This window comes from Aythya marila, assembly GCF_965140915.1.
Source record: "Aythya marila genome assembly, contig: HAP1_HAP1_SCAFFOLD_165, whole genome shotgun sequence".
In the NCBI taxonomy this organism is placed as follows: Eukaryota; Metazoa; Chordata; class Aves; order Anseriformes; family Anatidae; genus Aythya; species Aythya marila.
In genome coordinates, this window is record NW_028136611.1 from 994,488 (window position 1) to 1,004,902 (window position 10,415).

Genomic DNA, 10,415 nt, shown 5'->3' on the forward strand with positions numbered 1-10,415 from the left:
ATTGCAACAATTATCTATTAGATCATAGGTACTAATTAACAGATAATTGCGCAACTCCGGAAATCAATAAATAACTGATTCCCCTCAGAGAATGTCTTCTACATTTTTATATTAAAAAGACTCCAGAGTTGTAATGGATTAAAATCCTACGGAAGGGAAAGAAATGGCATCAGCCACTAGTTCTGCAGAAGCGAAAAGTAATACTGATAGAGTTTAGATGGAAATTTTCACTTTGTGTGTTTAGTTTGGGGATTCTTTTTAAATCATTCATACCAGCGATTTAGTTCTTAAGGCTGTTTCTTTGAGATTAAGTGACAGGACTTCTGTTACTCTTTTCTTCTTGGAGTGCTTCTTGATAGTCTTACGTCAACCAGAACTTCTGTCTCTGTCGCAGATGTGAACAATGACCGTAGCTAAGAAGCCCAAATCTTCAAAGCCTAAAAAGCCCTCTTCAAGGCGGTCTGGCAAATCCAAGAAACCAAGTCCTAAAATACTGATGTCACGCACCGCCAACTGGGGCCGGATAGTGCCTGCAGAAGATTCAAGCCAAGTCTCTGTGGCCCAAGGACGTGGAGGTGCTATTTACTGTAGATCATCTGAAAAATCTAAGGCTTTTGCCCCAAGAGATCTAAGTAAGTGTGCGTTCTATCCTGCCTCCATTGTCTTCAAAGCAAAAGTAGAAAATGCAGTTCTTACTTGTTGCACTGATAGAGAAGGGGACTACTGTGAAGAAAGACTTCAAAAGCGAATCCCCTAAGGCAACTGAAGTGACTGATGTTACAGAAATTAATTTTGATATATTTACAGTCAACAGAGAAATACGGGGAGCTTTTTGTAATGCACAGATTCCTCCATGTCTTTTCTGTTTTGCAGAGAAAAGTGTTTGATTGTTGCTATTCACAGCTTCCATTTTTCACAGGTTTTTTGAAGGATAACATTGCTCAGGAAAAAATCTGGTATCTGTAGGGGTACCGTCATTCCTAGTTCCTAGTTTTTACGTTTTTACCGTATAATTTCAAGTCTAAGTTTGTGGTTTAAGTTATAATAAGGAAAAAAACAGTAGTTGAGTTAATCAGGTTAAAGATTATAGATGGAGAGGAACTTGGCATTAGGTGCTACAAACAGAATGGCAGTTAGCCTTGCCTTAGAAGAATTAAAATGGTTGACTAAAATTGTTTTTTTTTTTGTTTTTTTTTTTTTTCCCCAAAACATTGTGTTGACCAGCCAATTTGAATTTGGTTTGGTGGTATTAAAGCTGTCTGCAATAAGTTTTTCTGGTTTGGATTGTAGCTAGCTCCTCTAGGTGCTCCTGCAGAATAGTATTTTTTTAAATACCTTTCTTCGAAACAAACAAACAAGATCTCTTTTTAAATTTAACTTTCTTGCAGTCGTTAATGATGGAATTGCTCCGCCACAGAGCATTCTTTTTCCACCTGAGAAGATTTGTATGGATTGGCGAGAAACACAAAGTGTTGGAGTTGGCCTGTACAATCTTGGCAACACATGTTTTCTTAATGCTACTCTACAGTGTTTGACCTACACACCCCCACTTGCCAATTACATGCTTTCTCTTGAGCACAGCCAGTCATGTGAGTACTTTCTAACAGTATTTTGAATCTGTTGGATAGCTCTGAAGGTGAAAGAACAGCAGTGATTCTGTGAGATAAGCTTATTTGCCTGATTTTACCTGTAGCAGCTGGCTTTGAGCACTGTATTAGCAGTGGGCTCCGAATAGCATATGGAGTGCAATTAATGCACCATGTTTTATTTATTTAGTTAGTTATTTGTTTGTTTGTTTGTTTGTTTGTTTATTAAAGGATTATTTATTGCTTCATGGGAATAATGAAGTGCATTGGACAGTAATGCATTTGGTAGTAATTTTAGAGAGTAATACATTTTGCAGCCTGTGGAGTTCACATTCCTGTCAGCCTTTACAACTGCGACTTTGCAGTAGTCTTTTAGATTTCTCATCACAACATGCATTTGAATACAGGCTTAGTGGATATTTTTCTTCTGTCAAGTTGTGTGAAATGAAATGTTACAAGACTGTTGGGACATTGGCATCTTGGGAGAATAGAATGTAGCAAGGAGAGTGGATATTGTATCTATAGTTTAAATTGTACTTAGATGTTTGTAGTTCTGGATATTTCGCTGGACTGGGATGCTTTGCTCTTTCACTCTTCAGGTCGTGAACAAGATTTTTGCATGATGTGCACGATGGAGACTCACATTAACCAGGCCCTGCGTTGCACTGTTGATGCCATCGAGCCTACGCATGTTATCAGTAATCTCAGTCGTAAGTGGCTTCAGATGTGTTTCTTTTCGATAGCTTGTAATCTTCAAATAATTATTTGATGTGTCTAAGTGGTTTTAACACTCCAATGAAGAGAGATTTTAGAAATACAAGAATGATTTCATTTTTAAATGAGGTCAATACTATCATCTTCTTATTTAGGAATAGGACAACATTTCCGTTTTGGCAGTCAAGAAGACGCACACGAGTTCTTGCGCTATACTGTTGATGCTATGCAGGAAGCGTGCTTGAACGGAAGCACCGAGTAAGCATAAACAAGTTCACTTTCATACATTCTCTAGCACCTTCTAGTCCTTTATTTACTCTCAGAAATGATCTCTAGCACCTTTTAGTGCCTTATTTACTATCAGCAACGCAAGTCTACATCATCCTTGGTTTTCATCAAACTCTTTGAAGAGTTAATTCTGTGCCTTAAATCTTCTGAGGTCTGATTATAATTTATTTCCAGATTGGACAGATCTTCTCAAGCTACCACCATCATTCATCAAATATTTGGAGGATTTCTAAGATCGAGAGGTACTTGAAAAAATATTCCTGTCCTTAGAACTGATCTGTGTCTTTTGTCAGTAGTAAAGCAGTCTGTAGTTTGTCTAAAGTAGTATCTGTCAACAACTTGAATTTGGACAGTTAGTCTCCTTCACATAATGTTAAGCATTTATATTTTGTTTCCAGTGAAGTGCTTGAATTGCAAAGCAGTTTCGGATACGTATGAGGCATTTCTTGATATCACTTTGGATATAAAGGTAAGATGTTTTCTAAATATAATTCATGATGTTTAAGTACATGCATAACTTTCTAAATTAAACTTGTTTAACTTAAAAAACCAAACCACATATAATGTTAAAACGTAAGAGCTTGGTGGTGCTAAGGAAGTGGATTGGACTTTGTCCTTCCGTGGAACCCATGTAAATAGTCTCCACATTTGCATTGGGTTTAAGGGGAAAGAATTCTCTTTCTGCAAAAATTATAATGCTGTCATACTTCTTTGTTGTTCTACCTCAATATACATCTAATTGTTAGACTGATGAATTTGTCCCCAGTATTGATGACAAAGCACACTGTAGATGCTGTCTAGGCTACTGGAAAAGTATTTGTTCCAAAGTCAAATGCCTTCCAGGTGAGGTCAATGCTGAGCATGCTCTTTCTGCCTCCTTCTTCACAGTGCTCCTAGTAGATCGCTTGAGTATGTTAGTAAGATTCTCTTATAAACTACTAGTATGTCTCTGGAATTGTGAATTACGGTGACTTTGCGCTCTTCTTTCTCGCTGCTCTAGGCGGTTTCGTCTGTTAGCAGAGCTCTGGAACTCTTTGTGAAACCTGAAGAGCTGGATGGAGAGAATTGCTATAAATGTAGCGAGTAAGATTTTGACGAATTAGGTCTTAATCCTAGATGTCAGTTTTCTATGTTGCATGACTCTGTTGGACTACCTCTAAACTTTGGATCTACTTACAAGTTTTGTGGAAGTTTATAAAAGACTTGGATTTTTGTTTCCTTGGAGGGGGGAAGTCTTGTTCATAGGCATTCCCTATGGGTTTGCAATTCTCTGGCTTGTATTTTGCCATCAGAATTCAAAAAGAGCTACTTTTGTTCTTTCTATTTATTAGCTCTCGACAGTACTTTTCTTGATGTAAACTGCCCAGTTTCCGTTGTTCTCTGGGCTAGTGGCTAATTTTCACTGCTTACACCGTAGGTCCTACCTTGGAGCGGGCAATGTGTCAAACTGAACTATTTTGTTTCAAAGGATGGCAGATGGTTTCAGTGTCTTTCCAGACAAGCTCAGTACATGAAGACTTCCTACTGTTAAATGTCTCCCTCCTGTAGAATGACCATGTGCTTCTGTTGTATTTTTGATGTTGATAGTCGACCTATGTTGGAGATTATTTGCAATTTCTAGCCCTGGGGACCAAGGCTCTCTCGTTCCGCTTTCAGTATTTGTATTTCCCTTGAAAGCTGAAAGAATGTATCCAGGATTGGAGTTCAAATAGCCACTTTTGTAGACCAAGAAATGGTACCTTGCCATCCAACCTGGTCATACCCTTTTGTGAGAGATTCCTGTTCCCGCTATGCTCTGAGTTGTTGGGAAAATTGACCTTCTTCTGTGTATTAACAAACCTGACACGCAGTGCATGGGTTTATGAAAAGAAAAAAGACCAACCTATTATGCAAGTAAATATCATTCAAATAGCATAGGCATGCGTGAGACATTAAAAGGAGTTTGTTTTGGGGGCGAAAAAAGAAGATGCCTTCAAACACTTATCTCTGCTTGTTTTTAAGGTGTAAAAAGATGGTTCCTGCATCCAAGAGGTTTACCATACACCGTTCTTCCAAGGTTCTCACAATATCACTGAAAAGATTTGCAGATTTCACAGGTGGAAAGATCAACAAGGTATATTTACCACTGTAATGCAACTATATCATTGTGTAATGGGACATCCCCCAAAGCTGAAAGTTGTTAATATTTTCAGACAATAATTGTAGACTAACGACTATGGCTTATTCTTTCTCTTAATATCAATAAAGTTCCCGCTTGACAAGAAGCATATGCTTTCCTCTGAGAAGGCTGATTCATCAGGAAACAGTTCTCTGCAACTTCTAGTCTTAACCGTTGTTTATGGGAAGACTTATTTGTAGTGAATCAAGAAATATATTCGAGAAATATATTCTAGAAATCAATTCTAGTCTGTGTTTTTTGGAAGTGTTTTTCTCTGGCTAGTCCACGAAGTACTCTGGGATAATTTTTCTATCTTCTTGATGTCTCTTTAGGAGGTGAAATATCCGGAGTATTTGGACCTGAGAGCCTACATGTCGCAGTCAATGGGAGAACCACTGCTCTATGCCTTATACGCGGTGCTGGTACATCACGGTGTCAGCTGTCACTCAGGACACTATATATGCTATGTAAAGGTAGAAGTCAACAGCATTTCTAACAGGGTAAAGGTTGTGCTGGCAAACCAATTAAAGCATGACTAGCAGCTACTGTTTCTAGGGAAAAAGATTTCATTATATTTTTATTTGACACATGTGTATTTTGTTCCTATCCGTGATTTCAATTGGAAAACGTGCAATTCACCTAAAGAAATCATTGTCTTTATTTGCAGGCTGGTAATGGACTTTGGTATCAGATGAATGATGCTAAAGTAGTGCATACTGACATTAAAAGAGTTCTTGGTCAGCAAGCTTACATACTTTTTTATATCAGGTAATAACAAATCTTAAAATGTGTTCAGAAGAGATTTACTTTCCTGTTATTGATATTTTTCTGTTTTGCAAGTGTTTTTCTTGCTGTCCCAGGAGAAGATTATTATTTGTCTAATTCAGTTCTGTCTAACCTGAAATTCTCTGTGTCGTTTATTATCTTTTGTTGCTTGGCCTTAAACTGCAGCACTTGTGTAAATTGCTATCTATGTGTTATCTGTAGCTGGCTACTTTAGAGAAGGAGAGAAATGAAGGTCATCTGTGGTGTAAGAATGAATTATTGCTCTGCAAGTGATAGTCTTAGTAGGAAGACTGTTCTCTACTTTTCAGTCTGTAGTCTTGGCGAAGCCTTCTGTAGAGAAGGCTTCCATATCGTATGAGCTGTTCCTCTAAAATGATAGGATGGGATTTAATCCAAGAGTAGGCTGAAAGAAAAACTAAACTACGATCACTGCTCTTTTCTGAAGGCGCTATGATTTGACACTTGGAGAACGTGCGTTTTACTTGCCAGCACCATCTTATCCCTGTTCATTCCCTCCTGGTCAGCAGGGGGCTAATAGTAAGCAGGCTGGATTTCTGGGACCACGACTTCTTCCTCATATGATTAAGGTAATTCAGGGAAGCGGGAGGGCAGATAACGGCACCAAACTGCTAGTGGGTTTGGGGTTTGGTGTGGGGTTTTTTGTTTGGTTTTAAGCATCTTTTTAGGTGTTAAGACCATTTGTAGAAACACTCAGTAGGAGAGTTTTGTGTTTCAAAATGTTACATGCAGTGTTTGCGTTAATCCATCTTGCAATTTCTTCTTTTTAAATACAGAATTCAAGCCGTTTAAATGGAAATGGATCCATAAAAGAGGACACAAAGACCACTGGTGTCACCCTAAAAAGGCCATCTTCAGCACCACCAATGGCCTGTGTTCAAAACCAGGCAATTACCAGGCCTTCAATGACTGATACGTCAAGAAAACAGAAGATCACCATCAGTATTCACAATAAATTGCCTGCTCGTCAGACTGTGTCACAGCCTGACTGTCTTAGCAGTGCTGTGGAGGATGAAGATCTCTACCAGGCTGTTCCTTCATCCACAATTACAAATTCGGTAATGCAAATGAAGCAAATGCAAACAAACAAAAAAGTTTCTGATGAAATTTTTGTGGAGCCAACAGTGAATGAAAATCCTAAACTCAGCTCTGATAACACAGTCCCTTATGGTGCAGAATCTTCAGGAAAATCTGAGGAGGAGTCAAAGGGCTTATTTCAAAGGAATTTGAAATGCAATGCAATGTCCTCTAATGGAATTTTGGTTGGAAAGGTAGTCCGTACATTGCAGCATTCCAATTCTTCCTGTCAGAATGCTGACAAAGGAAGATCCCAGCATGAGCTGCCAAAAACAGATTCACTAAATGGTGCTATTAGGTTAGTTAATGAATCTAAAGAAAACGGACTGAAACTTGATGATTCCACTTGCCGAGTTGAACCTGTTAAACCTTCTGAGATGTTCTTTTCTAAAACAAATGGATCGCTTGAAACATAGATTTGCTCCATCGAGAATTTCTCACCTACGATGTATTCGGGAGTGTTTATTGTGTTCCTAATTCAGGTGAAATACTGAGAAAACACAGCACACATGTGATCGTAAGGCTTTGTGGTATTATCCCCTTAGAATTTGCAGACCTGAGCTTACATTAGAACTTGTCAACTTAAGCTCAGCTGAGATAAAAATTCCTAAGTTTCATAAAGTAGATTTTGGGGGGTGAGTTGGGGTTACCTTTGAAGTGTAGATAATGCATACAACTCACAGCGGTCTTGCTTACCATTTAATGGAGACATTCTGACAAGACTAGTCCTCAGTACTACTACAAATAGTATTTTTTTGTCTGCTGACTTGTGCGTTTTAATTGCAGATGCCTGGAGCTATGCCTTCAGTCAATCGAGAAGTCATCACGGAGTCCTTCAGAGCCAGCCAGCTGAACAGCTTGTCAGAGGAAATGAGGTAAAATGAGCACAGTCTGATTAAGACAAGACTTTATGGAAGTTCGTTACAGTTTTATCTGTCTACTAATAGTATTTAATGGAAGGATTTAAATTAGTACAATTCCATACTGTGTGTCCAGTGTCACGAACAGAACTAATGATCAGCACTGAGCATATCACTCTGATGCAGGTTGGTGCCTCAAGGAGAACTTGTGTTCCTTTATAGAATGTTTTTCCATTTTTCTCCACTGTCTGGAGAAACACTGGCTGTTCCCCGCTCGCCCCTATGCCTTTTTTCTCAGAGCAGCAGGTGGAAGGAGACAGATGCGTTTGCTTTTTTAGTGCAATGGCTTCAGAAGCAAGAGGGGAAAAAGCACTTTCTCTGGGAGCTGAAGAAGGTGTCCTAATCACAGGAGAGGTTTCTAAATGGCATATCTTTGCGAGCGTTCCTGTAGTCCGGAGGTTGTTTGTTTGTTTGCCTTTGGAAGGTTTTACTCTTAATATTCACATCCTTCAGCAGAAGTGAGAAATGGGTTTTTATTTTATGCAGTGTTGTGGAACCTCCGAAATCTCCTGGGAATGATGAATACCTCGCCCAGTACCAATGTGATGACCGTGGAGACAAGGAGAAAGCAAGAAGATCAAAAGAACGTGACCTCATTTCAAAAGAAACCGTTTTGTACGGCAAAGAGTCTTGTGAGCCTGGTGAGAAATTGCGGCAAACTTCCTCTCTCGAGTCTGACACTGAATGTAGCTCTAACAATCTTTCTTCCTTAGCTATTGCAGATAGACGCCAAGATACAAAGGACAAGACTAAAACCACTGAGAAAGAGCATTACCGAAGCAAGAGGGAACATGCTCCTAGTGAAGAGAAGGAGAGTCAAAAAGCAGGTCCTTCCAGCAAGAGGAGGTGTTCTCTGAGCGTGGAATTTGTTGAGCAAAAGAGTCACAAGCAGGAGTACTGGGAGGGAAGCAGGTACAGATCTTTCCCTCGTGAAAGAAACAGCCCTGAGAATGGCAGAAGAGCAGTCAAATATTCAAAGTACAGATCTGGCAGCGGAGGAAGATCAGAACAAGGTAGCAATAGGTACAACCGATCCAAAGGGGAAAGAAGTTGGAGCAGAGAAAGATACTATCGAGACGAAGCACGGAGATGGGAAAGATGTGGCTATTACAAGGATTACTATTCACCTCATGCGACAGGAGACAGTAGAGAGAGAAAGTTCTCTCACGGCGATTCAGCCTTTGACAGATCGACTGCAACTTACTACAGCAGGTCACATAAGCATTATCATTACAAAAGCGGATGGCCTCACGGTTCCCTCTTGAGAGAGGAAGATGTACGTCGCTTTGGCACACCCCGAGCAGACTTGCATCGTTGCTCGGTACCTCAGCAACATTCCAGAAGACATTCTCGTGAAAGACATGCGCTTCCACCTGTGTCAGCTCATTTGGAGAACTGTCGCCAGAAAACTGAAACAGAAGGAAACAGAAAAAGAAAATATACCCGTGCAGAAGGTAGTGAAAGTGAAATAGAAAGGAAAGACAGAAAGATAGAAAAGGAGCTTGTAGGTGGTGAAAAAAATGCAAAAATATCACAAGTTCTGGAAGAAAAAGAAGTCTAAGGATAAAGATGGAGAGAAGGATTCCAAGTAAGCAAGGATTCCAGCATACTCCGCATTTTTTATCCTAATTCTTTTCTGGGTGCTTCTCATGTCTTCCTTTTTTTTTTTTTTTTTTTTTTTTTTTTTTTCCTGGTGGTTTCTAAGTTATTTAGATAGCACCAGCTGGCTGGGGATCATGTTGTTAGGTTGATCAGTGAAGACAGGAAAGCTCTTGCTGAATTGTGTCAGAGCACTAGCTTTGGACCACATAGTTCGAATCACATCCGTACACCATTCCAGATTAGGTTAAAAGATTTTTTCTGCTTGCACGTATTCCAGAGCTAGCCGTTGTTAATGATCTGTGTACAAACCAGGACCTATGGTCCTTCAATCTGACGGCTTAAGTTTGCTGCATCTAAAGTAAGTTGCGTGTGCACAAAGCACCACAAAATAGCTGACATGCTGCAAATCATCACCTGTGGTAAAATAAATCAGGTTTCATATAGGCAACAAGTGCCACATCTTTTTTTCCCTTTTTAACTTGCATGTTTCTTTCAGACTTCATGATTTGTGTTTCTGTGCGCTCCGCTTTGACAATGCCAATCGCAAGCGTAAGAAAAAGAAGAAAAAGGAGAAGAAAAAGAAGAAAAAGGAGAAACACCAGGAAAGCGAAAGGCTCCTTGGAACACTTAGATCCTCGTTTCCAGAAGATAACGCGGGAGAAGAAGGAAGAATGCCATCCTCCAGATGGCTCTTCATGTGAATAATGCAGAAGTGAGAGCAGTAAACAACCTTACAAGGAAGGGAAGACTTCCAGTGCAGGCGAAAGCAAGAAATACTGCTCCATCGCATCCAACGACTATACTAAAGGTAAGCGGCCGCAGCGTGTGTGAGGAATTCCTTTTATATTAATCTCGAGATTATTTCAAACAGTCTTGAAGTGCTTGATGACTTAACAGTCTGCAGATTTATTATCAAATCAAAAAAAAACCCCACTTGGTAGACTATTTTTTTCCCAGTTTTGAATGGCCACTAGGAAAGAAGGCCTGAAATAAAGAGGTTAAAGGCAAATGGTTTTGCATTCATGCAATCTGTCCCATTATCAAGAACAAAATTAGGGACTGAACGGAGGTCTTTCAAATTCCAGTGTTGCAAAAATGGACTTTTTACGATACTAATGTCAAAAGAATCCTGATTGTACTAGACTGGAAGTATCTCTTCTAGCTGAAAAATCAGGAAGAGCACAGAAGAAAATGCCTCTGCTCTACTGCTCTTCGGGCTTCAGTGAATTCTCTGGCCAGCAGATGGCGAACTCGTTCTCTCTAAAC

At 39.6% G+C, this 10,415-nt stretch overlaps 2 protein-coding genes across 2 annotated transcripts; both read left to right on the forward strand.

The window, feature by feature from the left end:
- Nucleotides 1-403: 403 nt before the first annotated feature.
- LOC309891714 (ubiquitin carboxyl-terminal hydrolase 42-like) lies at nt 404-7,043 on the forward strand (the record flags this gene model as incomplete). The annotated part of the gene is made up of 12 exons (XM_082786051.1): nt 404-632; nt 1,389-1,589; nt 2,186-2,296; nt 2,456-2,558; nt 2,763-2,830; nt 2,987-3,057; nt 3,589-3,671; nt 4,590-4,701; nt 5,079-5,219; nt 5,414-5,514; nt 5,978-6,119; nt 6,327-7,043. The coding sequence occupies 12 exons, from the start codon at nt 404-406 to the stop codon at nt 7,041-7,043; spliced, it is 2,079 nt and encodes a 692-aa protein (XP_082642177.1).
- Nucleotides 7,044-7,073: 30 nt separating this feature from the next.
- LOC309891715 (uncharacterized protein) lies at nt 7,074-9,139 on the forward strand (the record flags this gene model as incomplete). The annotated part of the gene is given in 3 exon segments (XM_082786052.1): nt 7,074-7,087; nt 8,484-9,063; nt 9,065-9,139. Coding segments are annotated over 3 exon segments (669 nt in total).
- Between the last annotated feature and the right edge of the window lie 1,276 nt (nt 9,140-10,415).